This window comes from Rhinolophus hipposideros, assembly GCF_964194185.1.
Source record: "Rhinolophus hipposideros genome assembly, chromosome: 12".
NCBI classification, from domain to species: Eukaryota; Metazoa; Chordata; class Mammalia; order Chiroptera; family Rhinolophidae; genus Rhinolophus; species Rhinolophus hipposideros.
In genome coordinates this window covers 24,619,219-24,639,976 of record NC_138058.1, presented here as the reverse complement: position 1 = coordinate 24,639,976, position 20,758 = coordinate 24,619,219, and the positions used below count along the sequence as shown (strand labels likewise).

The window sequence follows — 20,758 nt, the reverse complement described above, 5'->3', positions numbered from 1 at the left end:
GTCCTTGAAGTAAAAAAAAAAATAGTTTTATCACCCAAATGTTCATTCCCAGATGCTATAGTTTACTCTGTCACATTAAAAAAATATATCATGTAAGTATCTTTTCATCTGTAGGTTCTTCCTCCATCCTTTCTTTGGCTTCCAGGCCTTTTGGCCTGTAAAATCTCCCACAGTCTGGATTTTATTTGAATACGCTAGGTGCAGTTCAGTTTGTTCCTCTGTATTTCCTGCAAATAGACAGCTGAGGATGCATCTGATACAGCTTCTATCTCTTTGGCAAAACTATATGTTTTATGTGGCAAGACTGCAGGAGGCACACATTGTCTGGTTGTCATTTTTTTGTGATCTTAACACATGCATAATGCTTAGATCTATTATTCACTGGGGGGTTGCCAAATGTTGATATTCTGATACTATCATTTCTGTTTCATTTTTTTTTTAGTTGAAATACTTTTATAAAAACACTTTCCCTCATCCACTGTTTTGTTATATGGTAGTCAAGTTCATATAGAAAAGTAGGATACATGTTATATTTATTCCTTTTATTTACCAATTTCAACATAATAAATTGGTTCCCTGTCGTGCTCTGAAGACGACCAATTCCTATTTTTAAAAGTATCATTATGAACTCATCGATTCAGACATACCTGATGAGTTTCAAACCATTGCAATTGTTATTATTGAAGTTCAAATAGTCCTATGGCCAGTAGAAGCCTCCTCAAGTTGGCTCCTGAGTACTTTTTTTTTTTTTTTTTAAGATTTTATTGGGGAAGGGGAACAGGACTTTGTTGGAGAACAGTGTGTACTTCTAGGCCTTTTTTCCAAGTCAAGTTGTTGTCCTTTCAGTCTTAGTTGTGGAGGGCGCAGCTCAGCTCCAGGTCCAGTTGCCATTTTCTAGTTGCAGGGGGCGCAGCCCACCATCCCTTGTGGGACTCAAGGAATTGAACTGGCAACCTTGTGGTTGAGAGCCTGCTGGCCCATGTGGGAATCGAACCGGAGTTAGGAGCATGGAGCTCTAACCGCCTGAGCCACTGGGCCGGCCCCAGGCTCCTAAGTACTTTTGGTATAATCCTAATAATTGTTAATAGCTGCCTTGCAATCTGGTATTACAAGATACTCCAGGTCCGTCTTGTACATTTTTTGCCCCAGACTTGGGGGCAGCCATTTCTTCAGAAGGCCTGATTTCCTTTAGTTAGAAATGATATTTCAAGACTTGATATTTCAAGTCTGGATGCTAAGAGATGCTCATTGCCGCATAGTTGCTCATTGTCTTTAGGCTTTTTCAGTGCAAGGATAATTCATGAGTTGATATGAATATTTATAATTCCAATTAAAGCCTGTGGAACTTTTACTTAACCATTTGTGTATTAGGGTTACCTTCTAAATTTACGTGTGGTGATGGATGCACGACTCTGTGAATATTCTAAGAGCCGTTAAATTGTACAGTTTAAATGGGTGAAGTATGTGGCCTGTGAATTATATCTTAATTAAGTTGTTTTTAAAAAGTAAAAATAAAGAAGATAGTTGTACCATATTTACATTGTCAGAGTACATATCCATTACATGTAATACTCTATCTCTTAGCTCTCATTTATTTGTAGTTCTATGGGTAATTATATAGCAAATGCCCAACACCTGTCCTTTCAATGTCTAGTTATTTGGTGGCCTGAAGCTTCTCTGATAGATTTTCCAGGATTTTCTAATTTCATGAGAATATCATTCTGCAGTTTTGTTCCCCATTATCTCTGAAGGTGCTAATTCCTCTTGATAATAGTCTGTCCATGTCCTTTATAACTGAAAGTTATTTTTGAGGGATATAAAAATCTTTGTTTCACATCTTCTTTCTTTGGGTGTTTAATGTTACTCCTTTTTTCTTTTTTTCTGGCATAAAACATTGTTGTCAAGAATTCTAATGGTACTCTATTTTTTCCTTAAAAGTCACATGCTCTTTTTTTCTAGATATACAAAGAATTTTTCTTTTTCTTTAAAGTCCAATAATTTTAGTAGAATATGTGGTGGTATTGGTTGATCTGGGTCAATAATCTCAGCTATGTGGTATGCTCTTTCAATATGCAGTTTCAAATCTTTTCGATTTTCAGGGAAATTTTTTGGTGGTGTTTGTTTTGTTTCATTTTCTAAATGTATAGAACATAACATTTGTTCCATGCCCTTGATTTGGTTTTCTCCTTCAGGAATTCTTATTATCTGCATGTTTGAACTACTTTATCTTTCTCTCTCTTCATTTCTTTTTGATTTAAAAAGCTTTCCTGTTTTTCACTTTCTATTTCTCTTTAGCTATTATCTGTTGCTTTTACTTGCTCTTGTACTCTTTCTAATTTAGCCATCATTTATGAAATGATTTCTTCCTTTTGATTCTTATTCTTTATTGAGCCTGTCATCTCATTTCTGAGTTTTACTTATTCTGAATTACATAGTTTTTTGTGTTTCCCATCATTTTCTTGAAAGAGTAGGTTACAATTTTCATCTGTTGTATGGGCACATATTTTTGGTATGCTTTCATTGTCTTTTGGGATGTTATTCTCTTTATTTTTTCTTGTAATAATCTTGTGTAAGATTTGACCTTGATATGATTCTGTTTCTTATTTTTGTGTGAAACTAGTTTTTCTGGACTTAAATAGAAATAAGATGGAGTTCAGGAAAGCTTTTCTAATTTCATAGAGCTCCCTCTTCTGTTGTTTTTATGTAGTGTTAAAAAAGATGGTGGTTTGCTTTCTGGGCTTTTCTGGAACTGCTCCCCTTTCACATTTAGGACTAATCTTTCTATTTCCATGCATGATTTGGGACACATTTATACTAAAAAATTGTTCATTGTTTATCTGAAATTAAAATTTAGCTGGGCATCCTGTATTTTTATTTGTTAAATCTGGCTACCAGTGTTGTAAATATGTTCCATATCCTTTGGTTTTGCTATCTAATTGTTCTGCTGTTCTTATGTGCAGATTTGTAGACTGAAAAACTATGCTGATGCTGTTACTGCCACCTTCCCAGAATCTATCACATAATTTTCAAATGTAGTCTTCTTTGTTTTTTTCTTTCCCCTTTGGTATACTCCTCCCTTGCCTCACACATACATCATCCCACATCCCCTCAGATAATCCATGTTCTAAACCTAGTGTGTAATTTTCTACAGTTTTTATTGTGTTTATGTAATAATATACATATATGCATTATAGATGATTTTCTTTTGTTTCACAAAAACAAGATGATATATATATTTCTCTTCATCCTGCTTTTCTCAGTCAACAACATCCTGAGGAAATCTCTCTAAGTCACCTCACAGAACTCTATTTTTAATAACAGCATTCAGAGATGTCCATGGACTGTAATTAATCCAACCATGTTCTTAGTGTTGGGCCTTCACTAGGATTTTCGTTGCTACAGAAACATTTGTAGTAGACACCCTTACCAAGATCCTAACCTGTGAGTGCTTTTGGCAGACTCTAAGGAGTATATTTACTGGGGAAAAAAGCATTTGATTATTGCAGGAATGAAGATTGGGTCATTCAATATCCATTGTCTCCTCTTTCTAGCATGATTTCCCATAGAAGCAGGGATGGAAAACTAAAACAAAATCCCAGATTTCAGTTAGTTCATCCAAGCAAATGTACCTGTGCAGGGTTAGATGCTACACGTGAGCTATGTGAGAAGTGGCCATACGAGTACATATCATGTGGTGAAAGCATTTGATTGTTTTGGGGGAAGCTGTGTTGGAGTTCCTTCTACTGTCTTGTCCCAGCCTCATATAGGCCTATAAAAGGTATTGGTAGCAGTGGCGTTTCCTTTGGGACCTTCCATGGTGAGGTGTTTCTTCTTGTTGCATTATCACCCCAAATTTCCTGGAAATTCTTAAGACAATTTTCTATAATAAATCTCTTTCCACGAAAACATGCTAGAGTCGATTCTGTTGGCTAAAACCAGCGGTGATGGCAGGCAACACTACCTCAGTGAAATGTAAAGGTGGAGTTGGTTATCTGACCTGGCTTCAGTGGAAAGCTGTGACAAGCTGTTTAACATCAAGAATGGGTTGCTGGGGGATGGCCGGTTAGCTCAGTTGATTAGAGCGTGGCGCTGGTAGCACCAAGGTTGTTGGGCCACTGTGAGCTGGGCCCTCCTAAAAATAAATAAATAAACAAACAAACAAACAAACAAATAAATAAAAATGGGTTGCCGGTGTGGTGTATGATACACAGTGGTGAATAATTACTTCAACTGTTATCTGTGGTTCCCTGGAGTAAAGTACATATTGAAGACAATGCCTTAGTGATCAAAGTGGATGCTGTAATAGACCACGGGAAGCGCATAAGGAATATAAAGGCTGTGGCTTGGGCTGGCTGTTTCTAACTGTGCTTAAAGAAAGGAAATGAAAGTCTTTGGGTTTTAAATTCTTGCCTCAAGGCATGGTTAGAGACTCAGGGAGTTCCTGTGACTGCCCTAAAAAATCTCTTCATGTGGTCCCACATGGCTGAGTGGGTTGCTAGATTAACATAGTTGAACTCATAGTTCTGTTTGATTTTTTAAGTAAAAGTTAGGACATCAATTGGGAAAATGGGGAGTATCTGGCTGATACCAAGTACCTCAAATCCCACTGAGCCTCTTCTGAAAGGAGAAGAAATCCTCCTCCCTTCCTCTGTCTGATGTGCCTATTACTGCCCTGGGTGAAGCCTTTCTCCTGACCTCACCAGCTGAGATAGTTTCCTTACAAGTGAATGCCAATTCTATTCATACCCCTTCCAGTTCCTCTTATTACATCCAGGCATATAAGTAGAGTCATATAGTCCCATGTCCCAGGGGACCAACTACAAAGCAAAAGAATTGCAAGATTTTGCTAATTTATTTCAAAGCATGGATGATATGAACATGGAGTGCAGGAGATTAGGGAGGCAATTTTACATTGGCCTAAATTTATTTAATTTTAGAGGATCTAACTGCTTGGTTGGTTGATTGAAAACTGGTGTGGCTTATGCTATATGAAGCTGAGATACCAGAAACTCTTTGGTATGACATAGAGAAATTCAAAGACTTTGGTATTTTGGAATTTTGGAGTGGATTTATCACTTACTCATCCCTTTCCTAATGAAGTCACTCAGGAAAGACCAGAGAATATTCCCTTCATTGTGGCATAGAAAAATACACTGATGAGGTGATCCCTATATCTTTAAAAGGAACCATTGTAACTGTCCTCTGTAGGTTGGGGAAGAGGTGAGATATTCTGTTGTTGCAGTGCATTCCTTGATTTCAATGGAGATAATCATATCCCAGAGTGGCAGAGGCCATAGAGTGTCACTTAACCAACGGAGAAAGGTGAGCATGGCTACCATAATGGGCAGCAGGACTAGAGTGGCTATCAGAATAGTTTGACCCATAAGAAACTTTGATAGTGCCTAACATGGGCTACTCAGGGCCAAAACAGCCGACTAAGGTTCTACTTAAACTGTATAACTGGGGGGAAAAACACCTTTAGGTGTACAAAGAGTCCTGACATAAGCCATCACAATGAAGAATCATCGCCTTGTACCCTTTTTCCATTTCTGAGTCAGTTCAATATCCCAGGACCCCTTGAATAAAGGAGAAATTAGGAACCCTTGAGAAAGGACCCTGTGATAACTTAGATACATATAGTCCCTCTTCTTCCTAGTCTTCCCCAAAGGGACTTATGCCTATTTACCATGGTAACTGACTCTGGAGAAGGAGAAATACCCAGACCTCAGAAGAATTATTAGTTATTGGCTCTGAGCCAAAGTTAATTCCTAAGGAACCTGAATTCTACTGTGGTCCACCAGTCAGGGTGGGGATTATGAGAGCTACGTGATGAAGTTTTGGTTACTCTTCTTTTCACAGTGGCCCAATGGGTCATCAAATCCATCCTGTACTTATTTTCCTAGTTCTTGAGTTGATAGTTGGAGTAGAGATATTTAGCTACTGATATAAAAAATATGCACTGCTCTCTGACCCATGAGCTATGTCTATTATGGTAGAAAGGACCAAATGGAAGTTCTTAGAGGTTTCCCTACTTACGAAAACTATGAACTAAAGAAAATATCATGTCCCTTGGGGAAATTTCGATGGCTAGGCACCATCAAAAACTTGAAATATTTATAAATGGTGATTATCAAATCTCCATTTCACTCATCTGTTTAATGGGTGTCTTGGATATTTTTATTAGATTAACGTAAGCTTAATTAGATGGTAACTTCAATTATAGCTCCTGATTTGAATGTGATCTCTTTATTAGAAAAAATAAATCAACAAAACCCTTGGAACCTGGTAATCTGCTGTTGATCTTGAAATTGCCTTTTTTTTTTTTTTTTATTATCTCCCAATACACAGGGAGCAGGAGAGGCAACTGTTTTCACCCGAGAGGTCAGTTGTATAACTTTATTCTCTCGGATCAGGGCTACTTCAGTTCAGGATTGGGTCATAATTTGGTCATTCTGGTCATGACTATCTCACCATCCTACTGACTATTGCTTCAGTGCAATACATTGATAACATTCATTCTGAGAGGACAAGAGGGCAGGAAGTAGCAGGTACCTCCAATTCTCTGATAAGATATGTACATGTTGAAAATCCCACAAAATTCCACGGTGTCACCTCAAGGAAGTATCTGGGAATCCAGAGGCCTGAGAAATGTTGAGATGTCACCTTCAAAATGAAAAATAAGTTGCAAAATAAAAAACACGTTGCATTCCCATTTTTAAGCAAAAGGTACAATATAGAACAGATCATTCTGGATTTTTGAGGCAACATACACCACATTTAATGAGTAACCTGTACTTCAACCCAATGACTAAGTACTCCAATGACTAAGACTTTGGTATTTTGGAATTTTGGAGTGGATTTATCACTCACTCATCCCTTGGTTTGAGTCAAGTCCAGAGTAAGAAAACTTCAGTTTGTCTAAGCTGCTCTGGCATGTAGTCCATATGGTGCTTGAGATATTTGTGGCAGACTGAGATGCTGTATAAACTTCTAGACTTCTGTGAAGTCTAGATAGAAGAATCACAGTGTAGCCCTTTGGGATTTTGGAACAAAACAAAATCCTGCTGGGAAAATTACTAGTATTTTCGTCTTGAGACTGTAGCTTGCTTGAGGCTGATAGAAATGAAATACCTGACTGTACACAACAAATGACCATGAGAGCTGAATTATCATCATGAACGGGGTGTTATCCGATCCTCCATGCGCTGACGTAGGGTGTGCCTAGCAACACTTCATCATCCAGCAGGAATAATGTGTACAAAATTGGGCTCTAACAGCTCTGGGAAGCACAATGTAGTTGGATGAACAGGGGTCAATAGTCTCAGTGAACCTATCTGTTTTCCACATTTATAAAAATGTTCAAACATACAGAAAAATTGAAATACTTGTACAGTGAGTATCTATATACCTACCACATAGATTCTACATTAACATTGCACGTTATTTGTCTATTTTTCTATGCATACACCAATTCATCTTTTTTTAAAAAATGTGTTTCAAAGTAGTTCACCTAGCTCTCTACTTGCATTGCACATCAAACTACCCCACAACCCACACCATCAGCCTCTTAGGCAGTAGCTTGTGACAAGTTGACTGAAGAGGAAAATCCTGAGCCTAGTCTATAGCTAGTACCAGACAATATACTTTCAGTAACTAGGCATGAACACAGCAGCATTCTAGCCCCACTCAGGGTGGCCCCTCAGGACCAGTGGTGAAGAGAAATCTGCCCAGTGGGCAGAACTTATATTGGTACATTCTGGTTCCTCTTTGCATGGGAGAAGTATGAATGTACATCACTTAATAAGCAGGGATTAATTGCAGGCAAACAGACTTGAGAGAATCAGGACTGGAAGATGGGGGACAAGGAGGTCTGGACTCAGAATGTGAGGATATTTGTGTGCCATATAATGCTCACCAGAAGATCTCCACAATGGATGAGCCTCCTAAATAACTGGGAAGACAAACTAATGTTTTCTGGATTTCAGTCAGCCTCGGTACCCAGCTTGAAACTATGTAGCCGGGGCAGCAGAGATGGAGGCTATGCATGGGCTCAATGTTATGGGCTGTCACCACCAAGGCCAACCTAGCTTTCACCAGTGTTGAGTGCCTAGTCTTTCAGGAGCAATAACCAATGGTCAGATAGCAAGTTCTGGTGAGGAGGAAAGAGAAACCCTGGGCACTATTGGTGGGAATGTAGCTACAGTCACTATGGAAAAATTAAAGATAGACCTGCCATATGATCCAATAATCCCATTTCTGGATATATACATCTGAGAGAGATGCAATCATTATCTTGAAGAGATAGCAGTACCACCATGTTCACTGCAGCATTATTCATAGTGGCCAAGACATGGAAATAACCTAAGTGATCACTAATGGATCAGTGAATAAAGAAAATGTTATACACACACACAGGTAATTATGTGGTGATAGATAAATAATCTTATTGTGATAATCATTTTATAATATATATGTGCATCGAATCATCATGTTATATGTCAATTATATCTCAGTAAAGCTGGGGAAAAACAAATCAACAAACAATGGTGAGCAGCAACTATGGTAACATAACCTGAGAAGACCAGCCAGCCACCTGGTGGCAGATTGATTTTATTGGATCCCTGCCAGAATAGGAGAGACACACTAGAATACACATTTATTCTAAATAATGGATTTGTCTTTGTGGAACCAGGAGTGCAGTTTCCAGGCTCTCACCCTCAAGTGGAAAGGTGCTCACTCGGGTAGTAAATGGCCATCAACTGTGATTGGATGGCCATCAGCTGTGGCTAGTTGGCTGTCAGCTGTAACCAGTGAGCCATTGGCCACTAATACAACTGCCATGGATACACTAGCAGAAAAATGGGGCTAGCAAGAAGATGGTGGCTGAGCTAGCAAGCGGTGGAGTGTGGATTGCGGATTGCAGAGAGGCGGATTGCAGCTAGCAAATGGGGAGTCGGTCGGTTGGCAGAAAAGCAGACAGCATGTCGCACGTCGTGTGAATCCAGCCTCCAGTGACACTATAGTGGTATGACACCCCTACCTATGGCTCCGTGGGTGTTCCTTTTTGGCCTCACCGTGTCCTGTGTTCTTATGTGGGGAGTGGGACCAGAGACCCCGCATGACACCCTGCATGACAGTCTTTCTTACTCAATATATTTCTGCTACAAACACCATCCTTGAAATTACTGGATACGTTCTTCCTGGTCATGGTATTCTGCACAACATTGTTTCTGGCTAAGAAGGTAATTGGCTAGTGCATACAGAAATTAGTGGTCTTATTATGTACCTCATCACCCAGCAATAGCTGAGCTTATAGAATGGTTAAGTGGCCAATTAAAACTTAGTTATTGAACAGGTTGGGAGACAACCGGGGAAGTCAGGGGAGGAGTGTGGGTGCTATACATGCTGTGAACTAGTAATCAATAAACAGTGCTCTTTCTCCTATAGTAAGAATACATGGATCTGAGAACCAAAGGGGTGTCAGTGGTACTATTACTTTTCAAGATTACATCTAATGATTCACTTGCAAAATGTTTGCTCCTTGTTCTTTCAATTTTTGGTTCTATTGTTTTAGAAATATTAGTACCCAAGGAATTAATGTTTCCACCATTGGACAAAACAAGGGTTCCACTGAAGTGAAAGTTGAAACTGTCACCTGGCCATTTTGTGCTCCTTATGCACCTGGGTTAATATGACAAAAAGGTGGTTACTGTTTGGCTGGGGATTATCCAAGGGAAATATTATCATCAAAGGGAATTAGAAACACTGCTACAAAATTCAGTGAGAAGAATATGTCTGGAACACAAGTGATCTCTGGAATACTTCTTAAGAATGACATACCTGGTAATAAAAATTAATAGAAGAGATGCTGAGATGCTGTCTGACATGCAGGCTGGAAAGGAACAGTATAGTATTCCAGTAGTGTTGTGTAACTTGTGCCCAGTTGCAGAAATGAGAACTCCAGGAGCCACCGTATTGTTCCTCACATTATGCATATGTGTATAGAATTAAATATTTACTTGGAGCTATACATTTTAATTTTCCTTGTATCTTTCTTCTACTATTCTATTTAAGGTGGATGTTTTAGTTATCTGAAGCTGTATAATAAATCACCTCAAAATTTAATGGCTTAAAACAACCACAATTCATTACCTTTCACAATTCTGTGAGTTGACTGATTCACATAGTCTGGAGATAGACTATATTTTTTTCAGTAAATTTCTTTTTAAAATAAGTTGACCAGAGTCATTTCTATTGCTTATAACCGAAGAATACCAATTGGAACAGAAATTGGTACCTGAGAACGTCTCCCAAATCAAGGTCCTTGAAGAAATATGGAGTATTTGGAATTGATCATCAGGCCAAGATAAAGTAAAAGGCAGGAGACTCCAATTAATATTTTGGGAGAGGAAACTAATAGCTCATGGAACTCAGTGGAGAAACAGCTAAGTTCTATGGAATTGGGTAGCAGTGCCTAGAAAACACACCAGAGCATGCCGGGTACCTGAACAAAGTGGTCCTAGTGGCAGGGTTGGAGACTATGCATGCACTCAACAATATGGACTTCCCTTCACTAAATTTGACCTGGCTACCACCACTTTTAAGTACCCGAGTGCTGACAATAGCGGACAGCTCTGAACCAGTAATGTGGCAGCAACCCTTACGCGGATCAGTGAGTTGAGACACTAATCGTGTACTCACAGGAATAGAAACTTATTGCATATTTCATGTTGTCCTCACTGGTTTATCATGTACTACATTTATTATACACATACAGATACATATATAAAACAACATTTCTACATATGCCACATGTTAACTTTTATAATTTATTTTTCTGATTATAAAAGCATTATAAAAATGAAGCTACTAATGGATTACCTCACCATCAGTGGAAATGACTCATCCTAAGGGAGAGTTTGCCACCAGGATTGAACTGCAGGCTGCAATCAGCTTCCCCTCTACCCACTCAAGCACCTGGAGTGCACTTCACTTTCTGCCCACCTAATGCCCCCAGGAGCCAGCTGGAAAAGGAAAATTAAAGGTTCCCCAGTAGGCAGATAACTTTATCATCCCCAAAATAAACCAAATTCATTTTCAAGTTCTATTCAGAATGTTTTGCCCAGCCGATTCAATTTAATCTCCATGTATTTCATTCAACGTTTACCAAGCACCTCCTTATATGCCTGATACTGTTTCAGGCGCTGGGCATGCAGTGGTATGCGAAAGAGACAAAATCCCTTCTCTCATGGAGCTTGTATCCTCGTTGGGGGGAGACAGACAATAAACAAATAAATGTTGTGTGCTAAGTGCTAAGAAGAGAAATAAAGCATGGTAAGGGTGTGCGTGTATTGGGTTATCAGAGAAGGCCACTCTGATAAAATGAGCAGACTCTGAAAATATGTTCCAGGAAGTGAGAACAGCAGGTGCCAGGGCCCTAAGGTGGGACTGGGCTTTGCATATCATGGAACCTTGAGGAGGCCAGAGTAACTGGAGCAGGGTAAGCAAGAAGGATTGGCAGGATTTTCGATCTGGAGGTATCGGGTAGAAACCAGATTATGTAGGTTCTTATAGGCCATGGTTATGACTTTGGATTTCATTCTGAGTGAGGATGAAAGCCCTTGAAGGATTTTGAGTAGAGACGTGAAATGCTCAGATTAATTATTTAACTGGATCATTCTTGTTCCCCTGTAGAGAATAGTTTATGATGGAAACTAGTTCAGTACCTCTAAGTTTCTTCATTTTCAGCCATGTCCAAAAATGCAAGCTCCTCCCATTTCTTGTCACGGCAGGGCTTTCATTTGCATATTTTTGCAAGTCGTCTTTGGTTTATCCTCTACTGCTGACCTCCTTCCTCCAAGCCTGTCCTCCAATTGTAGACAAACTTCCTTGTCCCCATAGCCTTTCACCTCATCCCACCCTTAACTGGTACCAGCTTGTTTTTGAGGACACAGCTGTCCTCGCAGCTTCTGCAGGGGAGGTTGACAGTTTCTCATGTTTCACTTACAACTGGGCTAGGACTTGGGCTGTGCCTGCTCCTATTGCCCCACTGGAAGCTTCTACACAATATGGTTCAACGGAAGGAAGCATAGACTGTGTACTCAGACAGACTGGGCTTGAAGCCATATTGTATCCCCTCTTGCTGGCTGGGTTATATTGGGCAAATTACTTATCTGAGCCTTGGTTTCCTCATCTGTAAAATGCTTTACCAAATTGTTGTGAAAATTAGAGGCAATGATTGTAAAATACCCATCAGAGTGCTTGGCACTCAAAAAAATCTGTCTTCCCTTCCCTCCTGTCCCTTTGGTGTCCATATGGCCCTCTTTGTCACTTATCTGGATAGTGTGCAGGGAGAATGTGTCATCTGACCCACCTTCTAATTCAGCTTCTGTCTCTATCCTTGGGGTTTTTAATAACCACACTGGGAAACCTGTTTCAGGAACTCATTTCTGGAGCTGCACCTCAAGTCTTTTAAACTCCAATATTTTGGACTCCAGTCAAATAAAACCTCTTGTTTCTCCATTCATTCCTTTATGCCATTTCACCATCTCATGCACTTAGTATCTGAGTGCTTTTCTCCAAGTCTTACAGCTGCATTCCAGGGCTCCACCTTCTCCCCCAATTAGCTTATATTTCCTCTTGTGAATCAGTGAGGCTTCAGGTAACAGAAGATGACTCGGGCTACCTTCAGCAGAAAAGGAACCTACTTGGCAGATATTGTAGGGCTCTGAGAACCAGTGGGAAAGCTGGAAACCAAGCATGGAAAAAAGGTGGAATCATGTGTTAGGCTTATCATTCAGTAAATATTTGTTCCCTTTCCTCTATCAACCTCCATGGGAGAAATCTGATGTTGGATTGGGCCATGTGATTTGTTTTGACCAATGAAGTGTGGGAGGAAGTGATAGTGTACCTGTGACCTTAAGAGGCATTTGTGTATCTACTCACCTCTGGAGCTTCCTACCTTTGTCATGGAAAGAGCATTCTTTGGGTACGTAACCTGCTGGTCCCAGAATAATGAAAGACAGGATAGAGTAAAATCACCCCAGCCAACTCATACACTGCAGCCTGAAACAAATATCTCCAGGTGGTACATAAGCAAGAAACAGTGCTTTTTATTATTGGTCACTGAGATTTTGAGATTGCTTGTTACCTAGTAGTAGTAACTGTGAATAGCTGACCAAGAAAGGTAAGAACCAAGGGGAGCAGGACCCATGACTAAGGTCATGCCACAAGAACCAGCTGGTGAGGATATCTCCTGCTCGTGCCGTTGGCTATTGCTACTGCTCAATTCTGAACTCCATCACTATGACTATGTTCTAAGCCAGTGCTTTTCAAACTTTAATGAATCACCTGAAGATCTTGTTAAAACATGCAGATTCAGTACATCTGGGTAGGGCCTAAGATTTTGAATTCCTAACAAACTTGGGGGTGATGCTACTGATTCCCAGATTATGCTATGAGTAGTACAGTTCTGAACTGTTCCTGTTTTTCCCTTAAGAGTCAAAGTCACAGAGAGGAACATCCAAGTGTGTGACTGTAGGTTACACGTCCATGCCCTGGCTGCTAGGTGGCAGAGCGAGGGATGACTTTCTGTTGTAGGTGGGGAAGAACTGTATTGTCCTTTATATTTCACAGAGAAAAGGAGTGGTTCTCAACTATTACTGTGTACCAGCATTGTTTGGGGGTGGTATGGTATTAGAGATCAGATCCTGGATGCCAACCTGGACTTCCTGAATCTTATTCTCTGGGTGATGGGAGCTGGGATTCTTCAAAAAAATATATACCTCAGGTAATTCTGATGAAGGTGGTCTGTGGACCACACTTTGATTAACATGAATAAAAAACAGTAAACATGAATTCAATCAATTGATGCCCCACTAACCTGAGTAAAGGATCTTTATTGACAGCTGTCTTTCCTCTGCTCTATAAGAAAGCCATATACTTCTCCTGTCTGAGGGTAATCCCTTCGCCTGAATCATTCAGCATCCTCTCTGCTTTCATCAATTCTCTTTTTGTTCTGTTTTCTAGCGTCAATGTCTTTCCTTCCTTTGGGTCAATCTTTGTCCCATGAGTGGGCAGGTCTACTGTTGACCAAAAGCCTTATCAACAACATAAACAGAGGATTAACACATATTTTGTGTGTTATGTGTATTACATACTGTATTCTTACAATAAAGTAAGCTAGAGAAAAGAAAATGTTAAGAAAATCCTAAGGAACAGAAAACACATTTATAATATATACTGAAAAAAATCTATGTATAACGTGGACCAGCACAGTCCAAATCCATGTTGTTCAAAGTTCGACTGTGTTCATAGCCCATTGAGAGGTGTTCAAAGGAGCCCTGCAGCTTTGGGTTCGGGTCCACATTGTGCCTTTATAGTCTTGCCAGGATAGAATCATTGGCAGATAGAACATCCATCATTGGCAATACACCTAAAATTACCCCACCAGTGTTGTTTCAATATCATCGCCAATTTACCTCTGCCATAGTGGGCAATACCATGAAGAATATTTGCTGGCCTCCACTTTAATTATGGCTATCTCCTTACGTAATAGCAAAGCATCTCATGATTCTTTAATTTGCCATTCATTTTATAGGGGTTCCTGAAGTGGTCAGAAAAATCTTTATTTCTAAAGTCTTTCAAAGTCATTGACTAACTCAAAAACGTGTACTATCTGAATAAGTATTTGCTGTTTTATCCTTCATTAGCTGATAGGTCTGGGCCAGGGCAATTACTGGACTTACAAAAGACCAGTAAAAAAGATGGCATTGACTCAGCCAGCCACTTACTAGAGACTTTGGGCAAGTTATTTTTCTGAGCCTTAGATTCTTCAAATATGAAATATTTGTCTTACAGAACTGTAAGCATTTAATGAGTTACTGTACAATAGTCAACGAATAATACCTACCAGTAAGTCCTTCACATTGATTATCTCCTTTAATTATCACAACCGTCCTATTCAATGGCCTATTATCATTTTATAGAGGCTCAGTCACACCACTGTAAATGGCAATGCCAGGTTTCAAACGCCCATCTTATACCAGCGCCCATTTCTTACTTAACCCCTCGATCGCCCTTGACACTTTTCCATTGTTAGGTTCAAGTGCCCACCATACAGCTTGTCACACCGTAGACCCTTAACCTTTAAAAATTTATAATTTGCAAGTTTGATTATCAGGGTTTGTCCTAGGGTCTGATATTCCCTCCGTGCAGCGGAGGACTAAATTCTCCCCTCCCGCGGGAGGAGCCAGTCCGGGTTTATTGTGAGCTTACAGCACTGTGATCAAGCTTCTAGCCAGTGACGGTGACAAGGCGGCAGCGTCGCCTGTCGCCACGCCCCTACCGCGGGCCTTCCCGCCCGCCCCCGCGGGCGTCCTTAGCAACACGCGCTCTGGCTCCCGGCCCCGCCCCGTCCGCGCGGCGCGAGGCGGGCCGTCTTTGCGCCTGCGCGTGGCCGCAACCGCCAGTCAGCTTTCTTCCCGTCCCTCCCTCCCCCCCACCCCCCCGTCTCCTCCTCCTTCGCAGCCTCCCGGAGCGAGACATCGCTATGGAGCCTGAGGACCTGCCGTGGCCCGGCGAGCTCGAGGAGGAGGCGGAGGGGGCGGAGGGGGCGGCGGAGGAGACGGAAGAGGCCGAGGTGGCAGAGGAGGCGGAGAGCTTGGACGCGGACGAGGTGGTGATGGTGGAGGACGTGGAGGACGAGGAGGGTCGGGACCTGGACGCGGACGTGAACGACGAGAGCCGGCCTCCCGACAGTACAGACGACGAGGAGGACGCGGAGGCCGAGGCCTGGCTGCAGGCGCACCCCGGCAGGCCTCTGCCTCTGCCCTCCTTCCCGCAGCACCGCTACTGCGAGGGCGAGCGGCGCGGCCCGGACCAGGTGAGCCCGGCCGGGGAGCCGCGTGGCACGCCGTCGGGGCGGGTGACTGCCTGCGCGCCTCCTGCTCTCCGCCGGTCTCGATGCCTGACCGGTGCTATCAGTGCGCTTCAAGGCTTGCAAGGACCGTCTCTGCTCTTATCCAGGTCCTGGCTGAGGACTCCAGTCTCCCAGTCCTTCCTGGCAAAGACCTCTTGTTTCTCCCCCTCGGCGGGTCCTGGGCCCTTAGAATTACACCAGATGTTCAGACAAGCCAGTGTCCCCTGCTTGGTGTAGTTAAAACCGCTTTGGGGAGGAGGTGGGGTCTGTCGTGTCGCGAAGGAGGGGAAGAAGGCGGGGTCCGCCTGGAGAGATGGAGAGAGTGGTTACCCAGGGACTATCTTGCTGGGAAGACAATTAGGAGATTAGTTTAATGCCTGAGTGCAGGACTCCCCCCCCGCACGGAGCTGTGTGGATTAAGTATACTGCATGAGTAGTTAGTATCAAAAGGCTCCTCGAAGATTGTTCTTCTCTGGACCCTCGTTTGTAGCAATAAAGGGGTCCCCAGCCGGGAGGAGGGGCTTAGAAGTGCGGGAGAGGCTTCTGCCGTGGCTCCAAACAGTCTGGGAAACTAGAAAATACAAGGTAAGGCGCAGTGGAGAAAAAGCCTTTTTAATGATTGGCTCTTAAAGATCATTTTGAAAACAACTGCATTTAATCTATTGCTTTTCAGGGAGGAAAAATAGATTTGCCATACAATTCGGATATCAAGTCCTCAGACATTTATTAAGTTTCTATTCTACAGTGTGGGGACAAAAAGAAGCCTAGGGTTTGTTGTCTAGGACGGCCCCCTTAGACAAGATGTAAACTGCAGAGTGAAGCAACAAAAGTACAATTGAAAAGGCAGAAAAAAGACTGTATAGACCTATGCTGTTCAATACAATAGTCACTAGCCACATAGGACTCTTTACATCTTAATTAGTTAAAAATAAGTAAAATTAAAAATTCAGTGCCTGTGTTGCACTAACCACTTTCCAAGTGCTCAGTAGCCGCACTTGACTAGTGGCCATCCTATTGGACAATGCAGATATAGAAGAGTTCCATCATCACAGAAAGTTCTCTTGCTCAGTGATGCTATGGACTGTTGATCATTAAAGAACAATAGTTGTTTTGCCTAGTAAACATCCCTTAATTCATTGAGCATATATTATTGAGCATTCACCATGGCCCAGGAACTGTGGTGAACTCAAACGTTTTTTTATCTCTGCCTTTCTAGTGTTCACAATCTAGAGAGGCAGGCGGACAACATGTAGGTGGTGCCATAAATAAAAGTAAAACTGATACGTGTTAACATGCTTTGAAAACAAACAGTAAGAAATCTGATTTTGTCAGTGAAGCTGGAGAAAGCTTTCCTAGGAAGTTATAATAGAGCTGAGATCTGAAGACAGATTAAGGGTAACTGGGCAAAGGGAAGGGAAAGAGCTCTTGGATTTAAGTTTAGTTCTATTTCTTTTTATAACATAATTCATAATTCCGTTTTCATCTTTTACTATTTCCCTAGATTTATTTTGATTTACTTAATGTACTAAATTCTTAATTGGCTTATTTTAAACATTTTTAACAGCTTTATTGAAACATTATTCATATACCATACAATTTATCCTTACTTTATTTTTTTATTTTTTTTAAAGATTTTTTTATTAGGGAAGGGGAACAGGACATTTATTGGGGAACAGTGTGTACTTCCAGGACTTTTTTCCAAGTCAAGTTATTGTCCTCTCAAGTCTTAGTTGTGGAGGGCGCAGCTCAGCTCCAGGTCCAGTTGCCATTTTCTAGTTGCAGGGGGCACAGCCAACCATCCCTTGTGGGAGTCGAACCGGCAACCTTGTGGTTGAGAGGACGCATTCCAAAAAACTGAGCCATCCGGGAGCTCAGTGGCAGCTCAGCTCAAGGTGCCGTGTTCAATCTTAGTTGCAGGGGGCGCTGCCCACCATCCCGCGGGACTCGAGGAATTGAACTGGCAACCTTGTGGTTGAAATCCCACTGGCCCATGTGGGAATCGAACCGGCAACCTTCAGAGTTAGGAGCATGGAGCTCTAACCGCCTGAGCCACTGGGCTGGCCCTATCCTTACTTTAAAGTGCACAATTCAAAAGCATTTGAGATTTTGCTTTCTGGCCATTGTCATCAGTTTGACTCAAACTCTTACAAAAATTTTAAAAAGAAGTGCGCAATTCACTAGTTTTCAGTATATTCATAGTTATGTGCAGCCATCACCACAGTCAATTTTGAATATTTTTATCACCTCAAAAAGAAACCCTGTACACTTCAGCTATCAGTCACCTATCTTCCATTCCTCTAAGTAATCATTAATCTTTCTCTGTAGACTTGCCTATTCTGGGCACTTAATGTAAATGGAGTCATATATTATGTAGTCCTTTGTGACTGGCTTCTTTTACTTTGTATAATGTTTTCGGGAAACATCCATGTATATAGCATGCATCAGTACATCGTTCCTTTTTATGGCTGAATAACAGTCCATGGCGTGGATACACTACAGTTTGTTTCTGCATTCATCAGTTGACGGACTTTTTCTTTCTTTCCCTATTGGGTATTATGAACAATGCTGCTGTAAACATTTGTGTACAAGTTTTTGTATGGACATGTTTTCATTTCTTTTGGGTGTATATTTGGGTGTATATTTAGGAGTGGAATTTCTGGCATACACGGTAACTCTAACCTTTTGAGGAACTGCTAGACTGATTTTCAAAGTGGCTGCACCATTTGACAACCCACCAGCAGTATATAAAAGTTCCAGTTTCTCCACATCCTCTCCAGCACTTATCTGACTTTTTTATTATAGCTCTCCTAGTGGGTGTGAATTGGTATCTCGTGATTTTGATTTGTGTTTCCCTGATGGCTCATGATATTGAGTATTTCTTCATGTACATATTGGCTATTTGTATATCTTCTTTGGCAAAATGTCCATTCAGATCGTTCGCCCATTTTTAATTGGGTCATTTGTCTATTTACTATTGAGTTGTACAAATTCTTTATGTATTTCTCATATTTTCCACAATGTGAATCTTCAGATTCCCTTATAAGGTGGATGATTTGCAATATTTTCTCCCAGTCTGTAGGTTGTTGTTTCACATCCTTGGTAATGTTCCAGAATGTGAAGTCTTATTTATCTTCTTTTTCTTTTGTTCATACTTTTGGCACCATATCTTAGAACCCATTGCCAAATGTGAAGTTGTTTACCTTGTGTTTTTTCTTGAAAGATTTATAGTTTTTGTTATTACATTGAGGTCTTTGATCAATTTTGAGTTAATTTTTGTATGTAGTGTGAGGAAAGGGTTCAACTTCATTCTTTTGTATGTGACTGCCTAGTTGTCTCAGCACCGTTTGCTGAAGAGGCTGTTCTTTCCTAATTGATAAGTCTCAGCATCCTTGTTGAAAATCAGTTGATCATAGATGTATGGGTTTATTTCTGGATTCTTAATTCTATTCCATTATTTTATATGTCCAACTTTATGCTATGCCACACTTTTTTGAATACCGTTGCTTTGTAATAAGTTTTGAAATGAAGATGTGTGAGTCCTCCAACCTCATTCTTTTTTTTTTCCAAATTTTTTTGGCTCTTTTGGGTTCCTTATAATTCTATATGAATTTTAGGATTAGCTTTTCAATTTCTAAAAAGAAGCCAGCTGGTATTTTGGTGTGAATTACATTGAATTTATAGATCAATTTGGAAGTACTGCCATGTTAACAATGTTAGGTCTTCTGATCCATGATCATGGGGTATCTTTTTATTTATTTAGATCTTCTGTAAATCTGTTCAATAATGTTTTGTAGTTTTCAGAGTATAAGTTTTAACTTTTTTTAAATTCTAAATATTTTTAAATTCTTTTTGGTGTTATTGTAAGTGGTATACAATTCCCTCCCCTCCATTTTTGGATTATTCGTTGCAAGTGTATAAAAAGACAGGTGATTTTTTTGTATATTTATCTTGTATTCTGCAACTTCGTTAAACTTGTTATGAGTTCTAAGAGATTTTTTAGTGGACAGGCTAGGATTTTATTAAAAAAGAAGACCATGTCACATGCAAATACATATAGTTTTATTCTTCTTTTCCAATCTGGATGCCTTTTATTTATTTTTTTCTTCCCTAATTTTCCCGGATAGTACCTTCAGTATAATGTTGAACAGAAGTGGTAAGAGTGGATATCCTTGTCTTATTCCTGATCTTAGGGAGAAAACATCCAGTCTTTCACCAAAAGTATGGTGTTGTGGGTTTTTCGTAGATGCCCTTGTCAGATTGATGAAGTTTTCTTCTATCCTAGTTTCTTGAGTGTTTTAGCATGAAAGGGATATTAATTTTGTCAAATTATTCTATTAATTGGTGTATTACATTAATTGATATTGGATTGTTAAGCTAATATGCATTCTGGGAATAATTTACTTCATTATGGTGTATAAATATTTTATATGTTGCTGGAACATTAATACACTAATTTGCTAGTTTCCTTTCTTTTTTTTAATTTTTGCATCTATATTCCCAAGATACTGGTCTGTAATTTCTTGTGTGTTTTTGTCTGATTTAGTATCAGGCTAATACTGGCCTCATAAAGTGAGTTGCAAGTGTTCCTTCTGTTTTTGGAAGATCTTGGCACTAACAATTCTTTGACTGACTGATAGATTTCACCATATGGATTTGGGCTTTTCTTTTTGGGAAGTATTTTAATTATTAATTCATATTCTTTTCTTGCTATGGCTCTACTCAGGTCATCTACTTCTTCTTTTAATTGCAGGTGTACATCATAGTTATTCAACAGTACCCACCTGGCACTATACATAATTATTACCATATTATTGGTTATATTCCCTGTGCTAAGGAAGT

At 40.4% G+C, this 20,758-nt stretch overlaps 1 protein-coding gene across 1 annotated transcript in view; it reads left to right on the top strand.

Moving 5' to 3' along the window:
* Positions 1-15,550: 15,550 nt before the first annotated feature.
* The window catches only part of ALMS1 (ALMS1 centrosome and basal body associated protein), a gene marked incomplete at its 5' end in the record, with an annotated part of 157,221 nt that continues 152,013 nt past the window's right edge, over positions 15,551-20,758 (top strand). Inside the window, one exon of the mRNA XM_081069627.1 lies at positions 15,551-15,883. Coding sequence (XP_080925753.1) covers positions 15,551-15,883 — 333 coding nt within the window. The remainder of the gene's footprint in view (positions 15,884-20,758) is intronic.